At 41.1% G+C, this 22,169-nt stretch overlaps 4 protein-coding genes across 4 annotated transcripts; 1 reads left to right on the top strand and 3 right to left on the bottom strand.

Annotated features, from left to right (window-relative positions):
* Nucleotides 1-34: 34 nt before the first annotated feature.
* On the bottom strand, nucleotides 35-1,751 carry rpl37a (ribosomal protein L37a). The gene is made up of 4 exons (XM_072440355.1): nucleotides 1,654-1,751; nucleotides 1,060-1,188; nucleotides 905-987; nucleotides 35-202 (listed from the first exon to the last, which is right to left on the bottom strand). Exons 1-4 carry the CDS (start codon nucleotides 1,654-1,656, stop codon nucleotides 139-141), a joined length of 279 nt encoding a protein of 92 aa, XP_072296456.1. The 5' UTR covers nucleotides 1,657-1,751; the 3' UTR covers nucleotides 35-138.
* A 159-nt stretch (nucleotides 1,752-1,910) lies between these two features.
* Nucleotides 1,911-3,827, top strand: cfap410 (cilia and flagella associated protein 410). Its single transcript, XM_072441059.1, has 7 exons — nucleotides 1,911-2,103; nucleotides 2,169-2,187; nucleotides 2,316-2,362; nucleotides 2,483-2,712; nucleotides 3,151-3,301; nucleotides 3,371-3,470; nucleotides 3,538-3,827. Exons 1-7 carry the CDS (start codon nucleotides 2,027-2,029, stop codon nucleotides 3,700-3,702), a joined length of 789 nt encoding a protein of 262 aa, XP_072297160.1. The 5' UTR covers nucleotides 1,911-2,026; the 3' UTR covers nucleotides 3,703-3,827.
* Nucleotides 3,828-3,939: 112 nt separating this feature from the next.
* orc2 (origin recognition complex, subunit 2) lies at nucleotides 3,940-14,755 on the bottom strand. The gene is made up of 16 exons (XM_072441058.1): nucleotides 14,633-14,755; nucleotides 14,360-14,445; nucleotides 14,152-14,296; nucleotides 13,288-13,374; nucleotides 13,131-13,217; nucleotides 6,156-6,187; nucleotides 5,987-6,044; nucleotides 5,498-5,796; nucleotides 5,290-5,399; nucleotides 5,083-5,215; nucleotides 4,913-5,009; nucleotides 4,684-4,830; nucleotides 4,444-4,615; nucleotides 4,310-4,371; nucleotides 4,129-4,247; nucleotides 3,940-4,056 (listed from the first exon to the last, which is right to left on the bottom strand). Exons 2-16 carry the CDS (start codon nucleotides 14,441-14,443, stop codon nucleotides 3,976-3,978), a joined length of 1,713 nt encoding a protein of 570 aa, XP_072297159.1. The 5' UTR covers nucleotides 14,444-14,445; nucleotides 14,633-14,755; the 3' UTR covers nucleotides 3,940-3,975.
* Nucleotides 14,756-15,268: 513 nt separating this feature from the next.
* On the bottom strand, nucleotides 15,269-18,565 carry LOC140355697 (D-serine dehydratase). Its single transcript, XM_072440354.1, has 9 exons — nucleotides 18,386-18,565; nucleotides 18,068-18,197; nucleotides 17,810-17,960; nucleotides 17,545-17,725; nucleotides 16,161-16,279; nucleotides 15,960-16,086; nucleotides 15,782-15,844; nucleotides 15,601-15,706; nucleotides 15,269-15,536 (listed from the first exon to the last, which is right to left on the bottom strand). Exons 1-9 carry the CDS (start codon nucleotides 18,529-18,531, stop codon nucleotides 15,447-15,449), a joined length of 1,113 nt encoding a protein of 370 aa, XP_072296455.1. The 5' UTR covers nucleotides 18,532-18,565; the 3' UTR covers nucleotides 15,269-15,446.
* Nucleotides 18,566-22,169: the final 3,604 nt, after the last annotated feature.

The raw sequence follows: 22,169 nt of genomic DNA, 5'->3' as shown, positions 1-22,169 counted from the left end.
CCGTCACAATCCCGAAGATGTAAAGACAGAAACATTTCCGCTCCAGACTGCTTTATTTTTGGATGTTGAGGCTGTGTCCAGTTCAATAAAGTGATAGAAAACAAAGTCCCAAATCCACCAGCGATTGATCCAACTGGTTTACTGGTCCTTCAGCTCCTTCAGCCTCCTGATCGCAGACTTCACCGTGACAGCGGAAGTTGTGCTGGAAATTAAAAAGACAATATTCATATTCGGAAATTAGAAAAACTGCAACCAAGATCATACACATATGGTTCCAATTTAAACTTTTGAAATCAAGGCTGCAACCAATCATTGTGGATTGATTAGATTTATTTTATCTGTTCATTGTTTAGAACACAAAATAAATATTTTTCACCAAATGTGACCCAGATGAACAGCTCTTACACATGGAATGTTTTGTAAAAGTCAGATAGCAATTGGCAGCACATTAGTAAACAATTATATCAATGAATCGTTGTGATTTATTGAACTAGTTGCAGCCCTACTTAAAAATGTAAGCAAAAAATGTGAACATTTCAACCTTCTACAAGATAAAATATTGAAATCTAACCACAATTGGCAAAAAGCCATCAAAATATACAAGCTGTTCTGGGCAAAATATCCCTTGCTGTATGTCCATGATGTACAGCACAACAAATACTGATTTTAGATTTGATGACAAAGCACATTACTGTATACCCGCCAAAAACATGCCAACACTGGATTCCCCAGTCGTTGCTTAAAGATAGATAAAGCATGCAAATAAATGTGCAACTAATCTAGACTTTCTTTGAAACTAATCAAGCTTGGGCTAAGGGAGTAGACAAGTATGTGGTCACCTCAAAATACTGACATTAGCTTTTAAAAAAAAAAAAAAAAAAAAAATCACAGAAAAGAAACTCACTTGTAGGTCCAGGCTCCTCCAGCTACTGTCTTTCTGCAGGATCCGCAGTGCCAGATACCAACAGCCCTTCTCTTCATCTTGGTCTGTAAAAGAACATTGGACACGTCAGTAAAATCTTAAGATCATGCAACTCAATAACACAGACACAGACTTACCTTTCCACAGAAAGAGCAAGTGTATTTTGAATGCTGGGAGATTTCAATTTTTTTGACCATCTTCCTCAGCGACGCACCGTAACGTGTGCCATATTTACCAACAATCCCCACCTTCTTCGTGCGTTTAGCCTGTCAAGACAGTAGCACGAGATACGACATTAGCTTCATACATTAGAACACTGCATGAAAAACGCTCAGATTCAACACTGACGTTCACGTTGTCTAAAAAGTCATGCATAAACCGCCGATCATCTTTAATCTAACAATTAAAAAAAATGCAACAACTATACATTTTGGTCGCGACTACAGTAAGTTTCAGTTCAGTATATTGGTAATGGTCTCAAGTTTATAATAAATCCTACTTCCAAACTAGCCACCCGGTATTCATGCTAACAGATAGCCACACCGGAGGCGGCCATTACGGTTGGTGTGACAAATACATCTTTTTTTTACCTCATACAGTTCAAATCAATATAAAATGGTGACATAACACCGGGTAAACATATATTGACATTTCCGCAGAGGATTGGGTTCATTAGATATGTCTACAACGGCAGATTATAGTGGATTTGGAAAGGGACATTTTCTGCTCACCATCTTTTCAGTGGAGACGTAGGGCCAAAGAGGGAGAGCTCACAGCGCAGGCGCGGTTTACCAGCACTTCAATAATGCATTGTGGGAAATTGAGTTTATAAAGGGGTAATATAAAGAGGACACACATGAAATAGGAATATGTAATGAAAGACCATAAACAACATACAAAGCATGGCAGAATATTTATAATTTAATGTGCACGTAATCATGACTGAAATTAAATACGTTACTAAGGACGCTTCCATATATAAAGTAGTTTTATTTGCGCTTGCGCAGTATTGTGGCGGACGACATCCTGAATGAGCTGAATTGAAATGTTTGTTTACTCGCCTGTACGAATGTATATAATGTATCTGACATATACTTAGTTGAAATGAAGCTGTCAAGAAAGCTGGTTCTCGCCAAGGCCAAGGCACCTGACCTGGAAAGCGTAAAGAAACTAAATTGTTGGTAAGGATACACATTCAGCCGCTGGCGAGGCTGCGGCTTTTCAATACATGCCTTATGTTTTTCAGGGGATGTAATCTGTCAGACGTGAGTAAGATTTACGTTTATTTTAAGTTTTCTTTTGGACAAATGTCAGACTTAAATAGGATTATTGATCTAACTTTACTGAAAGCATGTAAAAGTACCGCACAATCATTATGCTCTCTTACTTGCAGATATCCATTTTTACACAAATACCCAACATTGAGGTGCTGACACTGAGGTTGGTTAAGAACATTTTAGTTTGTTTTTCAACACATGATGATGACGACGATGATGATGATGATGATGATGTTGATGTTGATGCTAACACTACATCTAATACCTGTCTCTTTCTCTGCAGTGTGAACAGCATCACGTCTCTAGCTTCTCTGACCGGATGCCTGAACCTGTGTGAGCTCTACCTTAGGAGGAACAAGATCTCCTCACTCTCAGCGCTGTCCCACCTGCGTTCCCTGAGCCGACTGAAGGTGCTTTGGTTGGCAGAAAACCCCTGCTGTGGCACTGACCCAAACCTCTACAGACTCACAGTGCTGCGATGTCTCCCACATCTTCAGAAGCTGGACAACCAAGGTAAATAATATTTGGATAATTTATGAGATGAGAGAACATTTATTTGTCCCGCAATGAGGAAATTCTAGTGCTGCAACGCAAAATACATGAACAGCTGGAGAATAAAAAATATGCAACCAAAAGTAAATATAAATAACATTATACTATTTTAACTAATATTATAATATGCATTAAATAGTTAAGATACAAAAAAGTGTAAAATACTAAAAAAAATATGTACATGTAGAGTAAAAGTATAAATCTACAAAACTATTATGTACAATAAGACTAAGACTAAGACTATGATTTTCTGGACAGTGCAAGAATAAATAGTGTATGAAGTGGGTTACGTTATGAGTCCGTATTCACATGATGTATTGATTATTGTCAGTGGCTTGAAGCAATGGAATATTTAAATTTTGCATCAATTACCATGTACTGTTCACATTTTGTGTTTAGTGGTGACAGAGGAGGAAGTTGCACTTGCTCTCACCCAGGGAGAAGAGGTCACTACCCCCACAGAGCCGGTCCAAAACCAGCCTTCAACCAACGGTCACCCAGACACAGAGACAGAGAATGACCCCCTTGAATACAGCATGGATGAGACAAAGTACGTTTTCATCAACAAGTAGTTTCATAATGCTTAATGTGTGTTCATAACAATATTAAACCCTTGTAGCAAAATAAGGAAACAGCTGGGAATGAAGCCAATTCCAAGAGACAAGTTCCCATCTTTGTCTTCTCCATCGACCAGAGAAAACAGGCTGCTCGCTAGAAAGGTACTTATATTATTTTCATTCATCAATTGCTAAAAATGTTACTTTCTAAGTGTTTTTGTGTTTTCAGTCACACACTCTGGATGCAATTCTGCTCCTGCTCAAGGATTTGGAAGAAGACGAGCTCCTTGTTGTGCACGCAGCCACACAGAACAGGTTACAGATGTTTACACTAAACTCAGAAATGATGAAAAACTCACTACAGACACAAAGAACCGAAGATATTGAAGATTAGATCATTTATAACTGTATATGTAGACTGCACTTAAAGTAATAGTCAAAGTGAATAATTCCCACCTGCCTTTATCAAAAGAATGTTTTGCAAAGTTGTATTTGTATTATTAAAGAAATAACACTTTGTATCATCTTTTTTATTTACACAAAGACAAATGCAAACAGTCCATTTAACAGTAAATATATTTATTCCAAAGTGCTATTGAGCTACAATTCTTATTTGGGACAATGGTTTCAATTCATGTTTGAATCAATTAAAAAAGATTTATTTTCATTAATTTTCCTCATTTTCCAGGAAATCTACCAATGTATTTGCCTCAACAGGGACAATCAAATACTCAACTCCATCGGCACCCTATGAAAGAAAGCAATGAAATAACAGTTGAAGAAAACGGTGACTAAACCTTGTCAACAAACCGAGGTGTACCTTGCGTGTGCGGATCAGTTTATGATCTCTGAATTCTGTCAGCTGAGTCCTCAACGTCAGGTCAGAGTTTACTAAGAACGCCTCTCGACAGCGCTGATAAAAGTCTTGGAAGGACAATCCTGAAAAAGCAAAATCAGTCAAACTAATCTACTACTTCACACATATCACCAAATATAAACACCTGTATATGTCGGGTTGTCTTTGTTTTCCAACTGAAATTTTACCAACAATTTGAAAATTCCTCTGCAAAAAGACAAACAGAATGTGTTGAGATGTTCTAACGACTGAATTAATAAATGTTAACACTTTTTTTACCTTGCATTTGGTGTCAAGCTTCGCAGCACATGAGTGAGAGAGGACAAAGCCAAAGCTCCCGTCTGCTGCACCAAGAGCGAGTTCTCATACGAGGTCTCTTCTGTGTAGTGTTGAAATGTTACACACTCCCACCACAACCAGTTAAACTGACTCTGCTTGAACTGGTCCCACACTAAAATGATCACATGACTTGTCAAAACAGACATAAATGCTTTAATGTGAATTAAAACATTCACTCACCTAGTGGACCATTGATGTGGTCAATAGAAGCAACAAGATGCAGATTAGGCAAAGAAGCAAGTTGTGCCAGTGCACTCTGGGTTTTTTCCCCTCGCAGCATTGGCCCATCAATATTGTGAATAATAACATAAACATGGAGATCTGGACCTGTGAATAATGCGTTATGTTTTTTTTAAAAAAAAGTGCTAATTACATACAAGTGTAAGAATCAAACCAGAATAAAACTCACTGTCTTTAAGGGTTTGAGAGATGAACTGAATTTGGTCTGTTTGAGTTCGGAAACTTCCATGATGCTCAAGTACCTCACTTGTCAAAGCATTTAAGATCTGTGCAAGTGTGAAATCATCTCAATAAAGCAACGTACTTCAGAAAGAAAATAATAAATTAAGCTAGACTTACTGATTTTAGGGTAATAGAGGGGAAAAATCCATTGATGACAAGATGAAGTTCTTGAGATAGTTGAGACGTTCGGAAATCCTCCAGCAAAGATTTTTTGCTTCCTAATCCGTAAACAAGGACACTAAACCCTAATCTGAAAATGTAAGGTGCTCAATAGAGAAACTATAGGCAGAGTAGATTTGTAAATAAAATTACAGCTGTACTTACTGCAACTGTAACATCCATTTGCTAAAATGCTGGCAATGTTTTTTATGAAGCTCTTGGATTTCTTTTGCATAACACGAAGGTTTCCCTTCTAAAAGTTGAATTAATACCTCCTGTAAACCCAAGCAAAAATATTAGGTTTAGATGTTCATATTAAATTTAATTTAATATTTAATTTTAAATAAATTGGTAGTCATGGTCAAATACCAACCCTGTCGAGTTTAGGGATGTTCAGTTTCGCAAGGGTCCGATCAGACGTCAGCACTTTTGAACTGCCGTGAGCCTCAAAGTATTCCTCCACCAAACTGGGCTGATGCGCTGGGTCGGGAGTGTTCTTGGTCTTCTTGGCAGGAGTTTTGTAAAGAGTGGCTGATAATCCTTTATTTGGGGTCTGAGGCACCTTCACACTCTCCTTTCCATCCTTTTTTGACTTCTGCTCATCCTCCTCTTGTTCTTCTCCAGAGTCAGAGGAAGACAGCTCACTGTCACTGTCCGATCGCAGGCTCGGGGCTAAAAAAAAAAAAAAGAAAGTCGTAGATATTCAAGTCAATGCAATATAATTAAAAACACATTTATTCACTTTTGTAAATTGATTTGCAGCAGCAGCCCATTTAAAGAAATCAAAATAATATACAAGCATAATTACCGGTAGGCATAAATTATGAAAAATAAAACCGCAACGATGGGGAAACACACTCACTTGCCATTCTCTTCCTGAGTCTATGCGGTGTGGTGGAAACAAACTGGCTTCTTTTGTTCTGTCACAAATAAAGTGAATACACAAACATCGCTTTTACATCATTTCACATTTGTATTATCTGATAGCTACAACAAGCATGTGTAGAAAGAATAACAATAGTGCACCTTACCCTTTGTGGGGTTCGAGCTTCCCCTTTAGCATCTAGACAAAATCAGAGGGAACCCATTGTAAAAGCATGAACAGAACAACATTTATTAGGCCCGAGCGCCACAAGCTGGCGAGAGGCCTATTAATCTCGTAAGGCCGTGCGAAGCACGGCTGCGAAAGTGCGCACGTAGTGCGCACGAAATCGAGCGCGAAGCGCTCGCCCACTTCCAAACACTCACTGACGCACTCCTTCACTCATGCACGCCCCGTGCATACTAATTAGTAGTAGGAAAATGGAACATTACCGTTGTAAACGGGCGAAGCCCGTGCAAAAGTGCGCACTAAACGAGCACTTTACATTGAGATGACGACCGCGAAGCGGTCGTCATCCCCATATAAAGCACTCATTTGCGCTAAGTAGCTCACGAATACGTTCCCCATCTCTTGCATGTTCCGTGCATATAAGCATGTAATGCAAAAATTGAACATTATTACTGTATAGAGGGCCAAAAACACAAAGTGGGCGGAGCCCACTCAAAATTAACGAAAGTACCCGTCAGTGACCAGGGACCCACACCATGAGGTAGGAAAGCGCGAGCGCTTTCCGAAAATGTATAGTTTATGATATTTGAAAAATGGGAAACATTGTTTTTGCATCGGAATATTATTCTTTCTTCTTCTCGGGACCAAGCCCCCTATTTTTCACCCAGTGAACATTGACGAAAAGTCACAAAAATTTGCACACCTCTAAAAATCGTGCCTCTCTACATTCTGGCTATTTCCCTTTTCTAAAATAAAAAAAATTGGCGCGTCAGCGCCCCCAAATGTACCAAAAATGCATTGAGAGATGGGAAATGACCCAAAAAAAATCTGATCGTAGAATCATGAAATTTGGCGCCGAGGTCGATGGTGACAAGAGAAGTAAAAAATATTATTACGGCAACGCCGTCCGCCCAACCAAATGTCGGCCATATTGCTTCAAAAATGGCTAAACATGACTTCGGAGTTTTTCCAAACGTCGTACTTTTACGAACTCCTCCCAGGGCGTTGGCCCTAAAAAGCTGAAATTTGGTGTAAATGCTACTGAGGAGTGGGACATCAAAAGTTATCCAAATTACATTGATACCTCTCACGGTCTCTGTGCGGCGAAGCCGCAAACTGTAGCTAGAATTTCAGAAATCTCCCATATTTAAAATTTCTGCCGTTTGCGCAGATAAAGTCCGAATTGCGTCAAATTAGAATCAGTTGTTAAACTCTTTGCCCTAAACCTACTTGAAGTGAAATAAATTCATTTGGCGCCACAGCGCCCCCTACAGATTTTATATGGAGGTTAAATGTTTAGTTTTGCGAAATTATATGAAATTTGACACACAACTCAATTTTAGCATCCCCATCAAAAAAGTCAATGAGACCCATGTCATAATTGTTATGGCGTTGCCGTAACGATGACCGAAACCTTTCATGTTATTCCAATGGGGAAATCGCCAGAACATGTTTACACTTTAGACTTTCACAAACTCCTCCCCCTCAGGGCGTCAGCCCTATTAACCTGAAATTTGGTGAGACTCATCTTCAGGACCATCAAAAGTTATCCACATTTTTATTCTAAGAGTCACGGTCTCTGAGCAGTGAAGCCGCACATTTTGCCAAGAATTCAAAATAAAATAGCTTTTTGATGGTAAAACAAAGGGGAGAAGATGTGACAGCGTCACAGATTCAGCAGTAGATGTAATAAAAGGACAATTGGGGCGCGTTAGCGCCCCCTCCTCTTGCGGTGTGGCGGCGGCGTGGCGAGGGCCGATCATTGCCGCTATATTTATTATTATTATTATTATTATTATTATTATTATTATTATTATTATTATTATTATTATTATTATTATTATTATTATTATTATTATTATTATTATTATTATTATTATTATTATTATTATTATTATTATTATTAGGCCCGAGCGCCACAAGCTGGCGAGAGGCCTATTAATCTTGTAAGGCCGTGCGAAGCACGGCTGCGAAAGTGCGCACGTAGTGCGCACGAAATCGAGCGCGAAGCGCTCGCCCACTTCCAAACACTCACTAACGCACTCCTTCACTCATGCACGCCCCGTGCATACTAATTAGTAGTAGGAAAATGGAACATTACCGTTGTAAACGGGCGAAGCCCGTGCAAAAGTGCGCACTAAACGAGCACTTTACATTGAGATGACGACCGCGAAGCGGTCGTCATCCCCATATAAAGCACTCATTTGCGCTAAGTAGCTCACGAATACGTTCCCCATCTCTTGCATGTTCCGTGCATATAAGCATGTAATGCAAAAATTGAACATTATTACTGTATAGAGGGCCAAAAACACAAAGTGGGCGGAGCCCACTCAAAATTAACGAAAGTACCCGTCAGTGACCAGGGACCCACACCATGAGGTAGGAAAGCGCGAGCGCTTTCCGAAAATGTATAGTTTATGATATTTGAAAAATGGGAAACATTGTTTTCGCATCGGAATATTTAGGCCCGAGCCCCAGCAGGGCGGAGGGCCTATTGCTCCCGCAACTTGCAACTGTCTGACTGTCTGAGGGCCTATTGCTCCCGCAACTTGCAACTGTCTGACCAAACATGCGGGCGCAGCCCGCATGTTTGGTACCCCGTCGCCCCTGGCAAGTACAGTGAACTAGCCCATGCCGAAGGCATGGATCATGCATACTTACTCCTGCAGAAATAGTCAACAATTAGTGAATGGGCTACGCCCATTCACTAATTGTTGACAACAGCAGCGCGAAGCGCTGCATTCCTCCAAAAACCCTCCTGGCATTGTCCCGTACGCGAGAATCCATACCGCAGGCATGGGCCATGCTTGTATCTGGCTCAAATCAATGGAAGTCTATGGGGAGTGGGCGGGGCATCCCGACGGAATAGGGAGTGACGAGCGCGTAAGCGCTCGTAATGATGATTCCACCCCATGGCGGCATCGGGAAGGCTTAGAGCTTTCAAACGATGTATAATTTGTTGTTATAGTGGAAACGGCTATATTGTTTTTGCTAAAAATATTATTATTTTTATTTTTATTATTTTTCTTGTTCTTCTGCTTTTTGAGCTCTAATTTGACCCCCTGAACATGCTCAAAAACTCACCAAACTTTGCCCAAAATTCAGAATCGGCGAAAAATTAGATTTTTTCAGGGCCATTTTTTTTTTCGGCAAAAAATGGCGCGACAGCGCCACCGACAAAAGTCAAAATACATTGCGCCTATGGGAGACGCCCCGAGGTCAACTTTGGCGTAAAGCTACGAAATTCGGGACACGCATTCCTCTCGTGAGGACAAAAAAAAAAAATCATTGTGACCACGCCCCCAGACTTACCCTATGGCCGCCATCTTCCTTTAAAAATGAAAACACGCTGTGTTAGCCATTTTGTTCACGTCAAACTTTGACGAACTCCTCCTAGGGCGTTTTGCCCACCGACTTCAAAATCGGCGGACGTCCTCTGGACAAGTGGGGCATCTAAAGTTATCCAATTTTTTGAGATACCTTTTACGGTCTGTGTGCGGCGCAGCCGCAAAGTTGGACAACTTATTTTGGAATATTGCAGATCTAAAAATTGCTCCCATTTGATCAAAACGAGTCCGATTAGGACCAAATTTGAATCAGTTGTTAAACTTTCCGGTTTGGACCAGTTTATGATGACAAAATTGAAATGGGCGCGATAGCGCCCCCTACAGAGTGACCTTGAAATTAACATTGAAGGTCAAAAATTAGTTTTACCAAAATGTTCTAAACTTTACCCAAAATTCTATTTTGGCGTCCCGATCAAAAAAGCCAATCAGACAAATGCCTTATTTTTTACGGCGTAGTCGTAGCGATGACAGAAACCTCCCATGTTATCCCTAAGGGAAAACCGCAAAATCTCTCAAATATCCACATTTTTATGTTTCACACTTTAACGAACTCCTCCTAGTGCGTTTTGCCCACGAACCTCAAAATCGGTGTACGTCCTCTAGACAAGTGGGGCATCTAAATTTATCCAAATTTTAAGGATAACTTTTACGGTCTCTGTGCGACGGAGCCGGCAACGTTTCCCAGAATTCTGACTATTTGGCCTTCAGAGTGGCCTATAAACAATAGAGTTTTTCCAAATGACATGATATTTTGAACAAAATTCTAATTTGCCATCCTGATCATAAAAGTATGAGAGCCAAAGTCATATTTTGTACGGCGTAACCGAAGCGTTGACAGAAACATCCCATGTTATCCTTATGGGAAAATTGTAGAATCGCTCAAATCACCACATTTTTACGCTTCACACTTTAACAAACTCCTCCTAGGGCGATTGCCCGATCAAGCCCATATTTGGGGAAAATCATCTTCACAAACGGGGCATCAAAAGTTAGTCATATTTTGATTTTAAGTGGTACGGTCTCTTTGCCGTGGAGCTGCAAATATCCTGTCACAAATGGGAAAAACGCCAAATCCTTGAAATGTTCACATTTACGCTTCACACTTTAACAAACTCCTCCGTGGGCAATAGCTCGATCAAGCTTTACTTTGGGAAATATCATCTACACAAGCGGGGCATCAAAAGTTATCCATATTTTTATTCCAAGTGCTACGGTCTCTGTGCGGCGGAGCAGCACATTTGACTGACACTTGTGTTGATTTGCACTGGATTGGCCATGTCCAATGTGTCGCCGTCTGTCAAGTTCTTTTTTAATTCAACACACAATAAGGGCGCCATCTTTATCAAGTCGAAAGCGCAGAGTCGGAAGGCCGGCGGCCCGCGAGGGCCGTTGGATGTCGCTTGCGGCTTTAATTCTTCTTCTTCTTCTTCTCGGGACCAACCCCCCTATTTTTCACCCAGTGAACATTGACGAAAAGTCACAAAAATTTGCACACCTCTAAAAATCGTGCCTCTCTACATTCTGGCTATTTCCCTTTTCTAAAATTAAAAAAATTGGCGCGTCAGCGCCCCCAAATGTACCAAAAATGCATTGAGAGATGGGAAATGACCCAAAAAAAATCTGATCGTAGAATCATGAAATTTGGCGCAGAGGTAGATGGTGACAAGAGAAGTAAAAAATATTATTACGGCAACGCCGTCCGCCCAACCAAATGTCGGCCATATTGCTTCAAAAATGGCTAAACATGATTTTGGAGTTTTTCCAAACGTCATACTTTTACGAACTCCTCCCAGGGCGTTGGCCCTAAAAAGCTGAAATTTGGTGAAAATGCTACTGAGGAGTGGGACATCAAAAGTTATCCAAATTACATTGATACCTCTCACGGTCTCTGTGCGGCGAAGCCGCAAACTGTAGCTAGAATTTCAGAAATCTCCCATATTTAAAATTTCTGCCGTTTGCGCAGATAAAGTCCGAATTGCGTCAAATTAGAATCAGTTGTTAAACTCTTTGCCCTAAACCCACTTGAAGTGAAATAAATTCATTTGGCGCCACAGCGCCCCCTACAGATTTTATATGGAGGTTAAATGTTTAGTTTTGCGAAATTATATGAAATTTGACACACAACTCAATTTTAGCATCCCCATCAAAAAAGTCAAGGAGAGCCATGTCATAATTGTTATGGCGTTGCCGTAACGATGACCGAAACCTTCCATGTTATTCCAATGGGGAAATCACCAGAACATGTTTACACTTTATACTTTCACAAACTCCTCTTAGGGCGTTAGCCCTATTAACCTGAAATTTGGTGAGACTCATCTTCAGGGGTGGACCATCAAAAGTGATACACATTTTTATTCAAAGAGTGACGGTGTCTGTGCGGCAAAGCCGCACATTGTGCCAAGAATTCAAAATAAAATTGCTTTTTGATGGCAAAACAAAGGGGAGAAGATGTGACAGCGTCACAGATTCAGCAGTAGGCGCAATAAAAGGACAATTGGGGCGCGTTAGCGCCCCCTCCTCTTGCGGCGGCGTGGCGAGGGCCGATCATTGCCGCTTGCGGCTATATTATTCTTTCTTTCTTCTTCTTCTTCTCGGGACCAACCCCCCTATTTTTCACCCAGTGAACATTGACGAAAAGTCACAAAAATGTTCACACCTCTAAAAATCGTGCCTCTCTACATTCTGGCTATTTCCCTTTTCTAAAATAAAAAAAATTGGCGCGTCAGCGCCCCCAAATGTACCAAAAATGCATTGAGAGATGGGAAATGACCCCAAAAAAATCTGATCGTAGAATCATGAAATTTGGCGCAGAGGTAGATGGTGACAAGAGAAGTAAAAAATATTATTACGGCAACGCCGTCCGCCCAACCAAATGTCGGCCATATTGCTTCAAAAATGGCTAAACATGACTTCGGAGTTTTTCCAAACGTCGTACTTTTACGAACTCCTCCCAGGGCGTTGGCCCTAAAAAGCTGAAATTTGGTGAAAATGCTACTGAGGAGTGGGACATCAAAAGTTATCCAAATTACATTGATACCTCTCACGGTCTCTACAGATTTTATATGGAGGTTAAATGTTTAGTTTTGCGAAATTATATGAAATTTGACACACAACTCAATTTTAGCATCCCCATCAAAAAAGTCAATGAGACCCATGTCATAATTGTTATGGCGTTGCCGTAACGATGACCGAAACCTTTCATGTTATTCCAATGGGGAAATCGCCAGAACATGTTTACACTTTAGACTTTCACAAACTCCTCCCAGGGCGTCAGCCCTATTAACCTGAAATTTGGTGGGACTCATCTTCAGGGGTGGACCATCAAAAGTTATCCACATTTTCATTCAAAGAGTCACGGTGTCTGTGCGGCAAAGCCGCACATTTTGCCAAGAATTCAAAATAAAATAGCTTTTTGATGGTAAAACAAAGGGGAGAAGATGTGACAGCGTCACAGATTCAGCAGTAGGCGTAATAAAAGGACAATTGGGGCGCGTTAGCGCCCCCTCCTCTTGCGGCGTGGCGGCGGTGTGGCGGCGGCGTGGCGAGGGCCGATCATTGCCGCTTGCGGCTATATTTATTATTATTATTATTATCTCTTTCAGACTCACTTCGTCCTCTTCTAGTGGGAGTAGACGGTTCAACGGGGGCTGTATTGAAGGTAACGCTCTTTCCAGGAGTTCGCGCCAATTCACTTGCTGTGTAAAAAGTGTTTGAGTTGAAAGACAAACTGGACTGGAAAAGAGTAAGTAATAACTTCTTTGTTACCTGTTAGAGCCATACTGTGGCCACGTCGACTTTTCTGAAAGGTGAAAATAGAAGATGCTGCGACACGGGACAATCCCTCATCATCATCTGTTTAAGAGGAAAGAGGAATTTATTTTGAGGGCATAGCAAGCAAGAAAAGCACTTCATGTCATGTATTCTTAGCTCAGAGCAAATACATGTTATTCTGATCATTACTTGTATTGAGTCAACTGTAAACAACACAAGACATGCAACTCCCAAGCAACACAAGACATGCAACTCCCAAGCAACACAAGACATGCAACTCCCAAGCAACACAAGACATGCAACTCCCAAGCAACACAAGACATGCAACTCCCACGCAACTCCCAAGCAACACAAGACATGCAACTCCCAAGCAACACAAGACATGCAACTCCCAAGCAACACAAGACATGCAACTCCCAAGCAACACAAGACATGCAACTCCCACGCAACTCCCAAGCAACACAAGACATGCAACTCCCACGCAACTCCCAAGCAACACAAGACATGCAACTCCCAAGCAACTCCCAAGCAACACAAGACATGCAACTCCCAAGCAACACAAGACATGCAACTCCCAAGCAACACAAGACATGCAACTCCCAAGCAACACAAGACATGCAACTCCCAAGCAACACAAGACATGCAACTCCCAAGCAACACAAGACATGCAACTCCCAAGCAACACAAGACATGCAACTCCCAAGCAACACAAGACATGCAACTCCCAAGCAACTCCCAAGCAACACAAGACATGCAACTCCCAAGCAACACAAGACATGCAACTCCCAAGCAACACAAGACATGCAACTCCCAAGCAACACAAGACATGCAACTCCCAAGCCAAAATGAAAGATGAACCTTCTGCGGCAAACGCTTGTAAATAAGCCTGTTGGTTCAGATGCCCGTTCTCGTCCACGTCCTCTTCACCATTGTGCGCTTGGTTTAGTTTCCCAGCGGGACTCTTGAAAGTGACCATTTTCTGCACAGCCCCGCCGCAGCTGGACTCTGTAACAAACACACGCAGCGTTATTGATGAATACTTTATACTGCTGTTAAATGACACAACAATGCAGCGCGTACCCTCCCGTTTGTCCACAATGTGCTCCAGGACATCTTGATCCCCGATGAACTTCACCTCCAACACGCTCATAGCTACAGACACACACACGGGAAGAGCGACCAGTTGGATTATACAAGTTATAACAGTCAAATGCACCGATAGGCAAACGTTTCCTACGGCATTAGCCTGTTATAGAGTAAGAAGCGATCAAAGCGGTTACGACAGCGGCGCTAAAGGCGAATATCACATCACAAAGAAACATCAAACCACGCGCCGTACCAGATCGTAGTGATTAATCCAAGCTAAATAATTACAAGAGATATAATGTATAGCATAGAAGTCATCACATGCGGCTGACAAGTTTCCGCGCCACCTCCATTAAGTTTTTAAACCACGTGACAAGTGAAAGGTCACGTAAGAGCCAATGAAAAGGCAAGGGGATAATGAACTGCATGTCCCAAAATGCATTGCGGGCAAGAAAACCTGAAAAATAGTCACTTTGAATCAATATTTTGGAAACAATCCAATCTTAAACCATCCTAATTTAATATTCACTCTATTAAATAATACAATTTAAAATGTTCATTATTCATTTAAGACTTTGATAAATTTGTTATTGGTATTTTCATACCAATAACAATTGGTATGAAAGAAATAGTAAGATAATATAATCCTTTATTTGTCCACACAATGGGGACATTTCAGTGTTGCAACACAAGTAGCTACAGAAGTAAAATAACAGATAACTTATAGAAAGCTTTAAAAAACACTCTTAATAGAAAAGCTAATAGAAAATAGAATATTATAACTTGCGTTTTGAAGAAAAATAAAGAAATAGGCCAATTCTGGGTTTTTATTTAAACAAACAGATTCAAACTCTTCATACAAAATAAGCAAACACACTTTATCAATAATGTAATCATTACTTAAGTAAGTACATGGATATACACAGCTATAGTCAATCATCAACCTATTTAGTGCTCTAAAAAGTTATAGAAACATACAGATAATGAAACATGTGTTGTTATTATACATTATAGTCAACACATTTTCAACATGATTAGGAAGTGGTTTACAAATTTCTTGCAGTAATTCACCATCCACGTGTCGGTGTCCACTTTCCCACAAGTCTGTCGTTGGAGTGGACATAGTATGTGGGATGCATCACTGCTGTAGCACAGGACTGAAAGCAAAGGAAAACATTGTAAAATGGACAAAATAATAACAGTTTCTTCACAGTCACTCACATGATAAGGGATAAGTTTGAGCATCGTGCCCAAAGGATATTTGCTGTAGTCTAATTTTCCAGAGATAGGCTCAAGTCTTCCATGCTCTTGAGTCATGGACAGCAGCCTAAGCAGAATAATTCACAAATTAACTTACATTGGATTGTTGTGCAAAGCAATGATAATAAGAGATTAAATGTACTTTAAAGCTGGATGTCCTTCTACTACAGCATATCCAGATGGGAGTTTTCCTCCTCCATCAAGACTGAGAAAAAAAAAGGATGCTTTTGATTAATATTTGATACAGTCACTATAAAGACAATTTAAAATAAAACTATACCAAGGCATTGCAATAATATTATATTGAATGGGCATGTTACCTCAGTCCAGTCCAGCCACAATCAATGAGGAGCTGGTTCCTGTGAGGAGAGTGACCAATGACTCGTGTCAAAACCCTCACAGCCACATCCTCTAAGCTGCATGAGCCAATCGTAATCTGCTGCACATCTGTAAAACACCCCAAACCTCTTACATTACCATGACTAAAAGCATTACATTATATTGTAGACACAGACACATACCATAAAATACAAAATTTCCTGGGTGAACTTCGCTGAGCTGGGCCATGTCTTTGACTGGATGACTACACGAAGGTGTGGAGCCAATACTGGACTTGCAGGTGATGCCTACAGTCTTCAATCTAGAAGACACGCTCATTAAATAAAGGCTTGGGAACATTGTGCTTAGACAGTGACCAAACTTCAAGCTGGATTACTAATACTGTATAATAATGCATGCAGGAGCAGTCATACAACTATATACTTATATAAAGCGATACAGCTACTCTTAGCCTTCTTAATAAAAGCACAGATGCAAAGTGGTGCAGTGGTGTGAAGAACAGTCTTGTCTTAAATGCAGAATTAGACAAAAGAGATTAAATTAGAACATCAGAGGGAGGGACATAGAGCAGGTAGCATGCTTTAAGTCTTTAGCAGGCATGTATTGAATCTATTTTACAATATGGTATGTCAACTTATTTTTGAAACCTGTCATTTAGACGTAAATTGCAGATTTCTATTTTTAAAAAATCTGGTATGGCTCCTAGTTCAGTTGTTAAGAAACAAGGCAGGAGGTGGCCCAGCTCACACTCTCCATAGCCAGTTTGAGTTGATGCCCTCAGGAGAAGGTTTAGAGTAACAGATTTAACAGATTTAAACATTCATTTGTACCATTAGCAATTCAACTGCTGAACTCGGAAAGTGCTGTCAAAAAGATGAGTGACAATGCAGCAGATGCATTTTGCACAGGTTAAAGAATGTGCAGTAAAAAACTGCACATAGGCTTAGGGAATGTACTATCAAAAAGTAAAACAAATACTGCACACATGTTTATGAAGTAGTGACCACCAGGCCCCTGTTGTTGAATCACTTGTGTCTTTTTTGGTCTCCTATGTTTGTGTTCAATGGTATTGTTGATTGAAATCCACTTGTATTGATGGTTTTGTTTGTTGTTAAAGCATGTGACCCCTGTCCTAGAGTAAATCTATCCAAAAAGAGACAATACTGGATTATCTTATCTGGATTGTTGTTGTTAGAAAAAATCTTGTCCTGCTCAAAAATGTGATGCAATACTTTTTAAAAACTAGATATTTCATCAATATAATAATCCTTTTGTTGTTGTTCTTTATTATGTTTTTATACGTTTGCATTGAACATGTATATTGACATTATAACCGGAAATAACGAAAGTCAACGTCTTAGTTATTTTAGTGGAAATACTACATAAACCCTTACCATATGACTCTATTTGTGCAAGGTTACATATTTCTTCGCAAGGGTCAATCTCTGCACTAACCTTTCCTTCTTTTTTTTCTTTTTGAAGTTTTTGGCTCATAGGCTTTATTAGACAGGAAAGGACAGTGTGAAATGGGGGAGAAGGGAGGACATGCAGCACCTCTGCACTAACCTTTCCATAAACTGCAGTGTTAAAGTGGTGGTCTCCTGAGCGACGACCTGTATCTGCTCGACTCCTTTGCAGTTGTAGGTGTTTCCACAGTGAGCGTAGATTCCAGTCAGCTCCACTCCTTCAGCTGCATGAATGGCCTGAGCCAGTTTAAGAGACTCGGGCCCAGAGTGCAAAACACCAGCTACAGCAAAAAGCAAATAGAATTAAGACTTGATAAAATATTTTTTAAGGATTGTAATTACTGTTATTGCGAGAACATTTAGACCTCTTCCATTGCCACAGTCAAGCTTCAACCAAACATGCCAGAGTCGGCCCTCTTGAAGAGGCCTCTTTTTGAGTTGCTCCAAAGCATCGGAATGATCCAGTAAAACCTGGAAGAGATCCAGTCTCTCTGACAACGCTGCACAATGCTCCACCTATGGAAAATGTACAGTTGTTCTTATAAGAAACAAATATATCCTGATTAAATACAAATACAACAAGCAAATAAATCTTGAAAAAAAAAAAAAGATCTGTGTCTTGCCTTATCAAAAGGAACAGAGTAAGCATAAAGGATGTCCTCAAATCCATGGTCGGCATAGAAACAGGCCTCTGCCAAAGTGGACACTACAATACATCTCCGTGATCCACCGGTCATGATATCAGCACACTCACTGGAAGACAGAGCCATGGGTGAGTCCCCTGAATATGTTTTATTTATACTATTCACTGTGTATATATATATATATATATATATATATATATATATATATATATATATATATATATATATATATATATATATATATATATATATATATATATATATATATATATATATATATATATCTCCATGTCCTACATGGTTTTGTGTGTTTTCATGTGTGGTCTAAGTTGTACTCCAAGATTCTTGAAACGTTCAATCATCCTCTCAGCATTTTTCTTCACAATGTTGATGTCCACCACCAGAGCAGGAGTGCACAAGGATGAGATGGGGTCCCCCTCCATGACAACGACACACTACACAAACTGAACAGACAGAATGTATCCCATAATTAGATTATTACTCATGACTTAACAGTGGAAAGTGGTCAGAGCAATCAAGGCAATCAGTGATTGGCCAATCAAATCTAAAATTACCGTAAAATGACCGTGTCTCAACTATATATGACTAAAATACATATATATAAAAATTATATAACTAAAACATATCCGAATATTAGCCCGTTTCACCCTCACTTCTGCTGCTCAGGCTTGGCAATATTGCGCATCAAGTATGATTCTTATTTTGCAGGACCACACAGCCTCAAACCCATGGATCTTCTCTCAAACCACACTGAATAAACCTGTGTGGGATGTTTGCTGGTTTTGCCCTAACTGTGCATGTTCAGAGCAGAAGCTAAGCGACAGCAGCGCCAAGTTTCAACAAACTTCTTTGATCGTAGATATTTGCTGACAGGACAGGCGTTCACCTGTCACGCAAGAGGCCCAGATTCAAATCTCTATATTAATAATAAATAAATATATGTTTTTTCCCCACTTTTCTATTATCCACTAAGTATTGATGAACACCCCAGACACCACCGCGGTGAAGTTAGTTTCACGTTGGACATTCGCCTCCGCAACTAGAGCGGGAGCTTCCTCTGAGTGTGCCCCGCCTGCAGTAGCTCGACGCGGGGAGCTGCGCGCTGAAGTGCCTCTTTGTACGTCAGTTAGGGAACGAAAGTACCGTTTGTTTAAAAATGTGTTATCTTAAAAAATATCAAACGTATTTATATTTAAAAAAACAAAACAATATTGAGCATGAATCCAAGTTGCTAATATTAGATGCAATAGTCCTTTTGGGCTGAAAAATTAACCCTTTGTAGATTTTTAAGGAATATTTTTCGTCAAAAATCAAGGATTCTTATCAATAGCTCCTAAGTCAGCTAGCCTAGATAGTAAACGCTAAGTGATTATAATAGTTTGAGTCTCCAGGTATCACGCACACCTTTTACTTTTTCAAATTAACTCTTTGTAGATTTTTAAGGAATATTTTTCGTCAAAAATCAAGGATTCTTTTCAATAGCTCCTAAGTCAGCAAACCTATAAAGTCAAACCCAAGTGATTATAGTAGTTGTGGTCTCCAGGTATCACGCACACCTTTTACTTTTTCAATTTAACCCTTTATAGATTTTTAAGGAATATTTTACGTCAAAAAACAAGGATTCTTTTCAATAGCTCCTAAGTCAGCTGACCTAGAAAGTCAAAGCTAAGTGATTATAGTAGTTGTGGTCTCCAGGTATCACGCACACCTTTTACTTTTTCAAATTAACCCTTTGTAGATTTTTAAGGAATATTTTTCGTCAAAAAACAAGGATTCTTTTCAATAGCTCCTAAGTTAGCAAACCTAGATAGTAAAAGCTAAGTGATTATAGTAGTTGTGGTCTCCAGGTATCACGCACACCTTTTACTTTTTCAATTTAACCCTTTATAGATTTTTAAGGAATATTTTTCGTCAAAAAACAAGGATTCTTTTCAATAGCTCCTAAATCAGCTGACCTAGAAAGTCAAACCCAAGTTATTATAATAGTAGGTGAAATAAGAACAAAACAGGAACAAAACAGGAACAAAACGGGACGGCAAAATAGGCACAATACAGGATCAGAACAGAGCAGGAACAAAACAAAAAGAAGCAAAGAAGGAACTAAACAGCAGAGGGGGGCGTGCCCAAGCCGCTGCAGACCACCACAGGAGACCTGCAATATTACCAGTGGAATTACTACATTCAATCGAAACTGATCTAAATAAATTCTCGGCACATACCGGGCATGGTTGACGGAGTAGCACACGAGACTTCCTAAGCTGCTCAATGGGATCGCTCCACACCACAGGCTGCATCCAAACTGAGTGGACCAGCGCACGCAACGTTGGCCAGCTGTTGCCGCACAACAGCGCCTTCGCCGCAATCTGCGGCGCGTGGTCATGGACAAGGCGTTAAAAGCCAAACGGGTGTACTTGACCGGTGTATCTGGGGCAAACCGGGATTTAGGAGCGTTGAAACTGAATGACTGAGGAGAATTGGGAGTTCATTACCTGCTAGGTGATTTGTCAGAGCCCCGGACTGGATTATGGGTGCCTGTGGCACTGCAGCGGCACTACCGGAAGAATTTAATTCATGAATTTGTGAAATGAATTAATCGAAGCCGCGGGATTGTCATTACCTGGAATGGAGGACAGAGTGGCCAACAACCAAGGCCCAGAAGAGCGTGTGGGCGAAACGAGAGGCGGATGAGGAGGGCGCGCTTAAATTGTCTGCCAGCTGAGCGCCACGGAGCGGCAGGTAAGTGTACCCTCAGCACAGGCCTCTACAGCCCATATTGCCACATTCCACCATCCCCCCCCCCCGAAATGCATCGTCGCCCCGACGATGAAACACAACTTAACACCAAGGTCTAAAAACTGCTTGTGTCAGCCTGGAGGATGACACAGGAGCACCTTGGCCGGATGGTTGTTCAACTAGGGACCTTGGAATACGGTGGGGATTTAGGTATTGGCCAGCGGTCGTGCGAGTGGACCGGCGTACAGATGCCTCGCTGAAGCCAGGATTGGCCACAGGGTCAATTGCTGGCGGAGCCTGGTCAGTGACCACGGTGGGGAGAGCAACGAATGGTTCTTGAGCACTCGGCACGTGTAATGGGACGTGGGAGGAGTTTTGGGGCACAACTGTTGGCTGCCGCACCGGCGGCTGTAAAAACAAATCATCCTCAAATGACTGTTCATCTTCTACGATTGGTGCTACAGGTGCATCCGGAGGATTCACACCAGGGACAGTGGCAGGGGAGTCACTGCAAAGCAGGGCCTTCAACAGGGATCGGTGGACCCTTTTTACCTTGGTTTGTTGATCCACAGGAGCCACCGTGTACACCACACCATCTTCCCTTGGGGCTTGCAAGACAACATAGGTTGAGGACCCCACAGGTCTTGGGTCTTCCGACAACCCCTAGCATTGTAATCGCGAAGTAGCACCAGCTGGCCTTCCTTAAACGGCACATCTCTGACCCGTTGGTCATGATTTGCCTTTCTGCGTGAGGCCGCCAGACGCAATCTTTCTCTTGCCCCGTTGAAAGCCACCTGAAGACGCGTCTGGTGCTCTTTTCACCCACTGTTACGAACCTAGGGATTCTGTAGGGGTGTCAGCTCCCTGGGCAGTGGGAGTCAGCACCCTCTCCTGGTTGCCAGGTGATTCTCTCCACTGCAGGTCCCTCCTAACACACCTTAGGATCGTTTGGCTTGAGTGGAGCCAGCCTGGATATAAGGGAGGCTGGTGGGAGCAGTCTCTCTCTCTCTCGCCACGCCCCAAGACTGGTTGCTGTACTGTGTGGCAGCACAGTTTAATTCTGTTTATTTTTGCACATTTTCATTGCAACGATACATATCACACTACACTTAGTTAGTTGCCATCTACACAGATACATTAGTTTCTTTTGTCAGGGCCTGATTATTTATAATAAAAATATACTATTAATTATTGTGAGCGCCGTGTGGACTCCCCTCTTTGTTTGGCTGCCGTTGAGCCAGGTGGTCGTAACACCCACTCATGCACACTTCCCCCCCACGGGGTCTTGCACCCTACCAAACAAGAAATCAATAGGCAGACGTGGTTC

The sequence above is a fragment of the Eucyclogobius newberryi genome, unplaced genomic scaffold (assembly GCF_026437365.1).
Source record: "Eucyclogobius newberryi isolate DKJ021-1_F unplaced genomic scaffold, fEucNew1.0.hap1 SCAF_12, whole genome shotgun sequence".
Taxonomy (NCBI): domain Eukaryota; kingdom Metazoa; phylum Chordata; class Actinopteri; order Gobiiformes; family Gobiidae; genus Eucyclogobius; species Eucyclogobius newberryi.
Note: the sequence above shows the minus strand (reverse complement) of the source record. Positions and strands in the feature narration are given on the sequence as shown.

What these genes read in the sequence shown, in the direction of transcription:
- rpl37a (XM_072440355.1), bottom strand. An exon ending in CTTGCTCTTTCTGTGGAAAG is followed by an intron (nt 988 to 1,059) that starts GTAAGTCTGTGT and finishes GTTCTTTTACAG; the next exon opens with ACCAAGATGAAGAGAAGGGC. An exon ending in GGAGGAGCCTGGACCTACAA is followed by an intron (nt 203 to 904) that starts GTGAGTTTCTTT and finishes TTTAATTTCCAG; the next exon opens with CACAACTTCCGCTGTCACGG.
- cfap410 (XM_072441059.1), top strand. Translation starts at nt 2,027, where the DNA reads ATGAAGCTGTCAAGAAAGCTGGTTCTCGCCAAGGCCAAGGCACCTGAC. An exon ending in TCAGAAGCTGGACAACCAAG is followed by an intron (nt 2,713 to 3,150) that starts GTAAATAATATT and finishes TTTTGTGTTTAG; the next exon opens with TGGTGACAGAGGAGGAAGTT. An exon ending in ACAGGCTGCTCGCTAGAAAG is followed by an intron (nt 3,471 to 3,537) that starts GTACTTATATTA and finishes TTGTGTTTTCAG; the next exon opens with TCACACACTCTGGATGCAAT.
- orc2 (XM_072441058.1), bottom strand. Translation starts at nt 14,443, where the DNA reads ATGAGCGTGTTGGAGGTGAAGTTCATCGGGGATCAAGATGTCCTGGAG. An exon ending in AAATGGATGTTACAGTTGCA is followed by an intron (nt 5,216 to 5,289) that starts GTAAGTACAGCT and finishes TTACATTTTCAG; the next exon opens with ATTAGGGTTTAGTGTCCTTG. An exon ending in CCTCTATTACCCTAAAATCA is followed by an intron (nt 5,010 to 5,082) that starts GTAAGTCTAGCT and finishes ACACTTGCACAG; the next exon opens with ATCTTAAATGCTTTGACAAG.
- LOC140355697 (XM_072440354.1), bottom strand. Translation starts at nt 18,531, where the DNA reads ATGGAGGGGGACCCCATCTCATCCTTGTGCACTCCTGCTCTGGTGGTG. An exon ending in ATGAAAACACACAAAACCAT is followed by an intron (nt 18,198 to 18,385) that starts GTAGGACATGGA and finishes TCTGTCTTCCAG; the next exon opens with TGAGTGTGCTGATATCATGA. An exon ending in ACACTGCAGTTTATGGAAAG is followed by an intron (nt 16,280 to 17,544) that starts GTTAGTGCAGAG and finishes CGTGTCTTCTAG; the next exon opens with ATTGAAGACTGTAGGCATCA.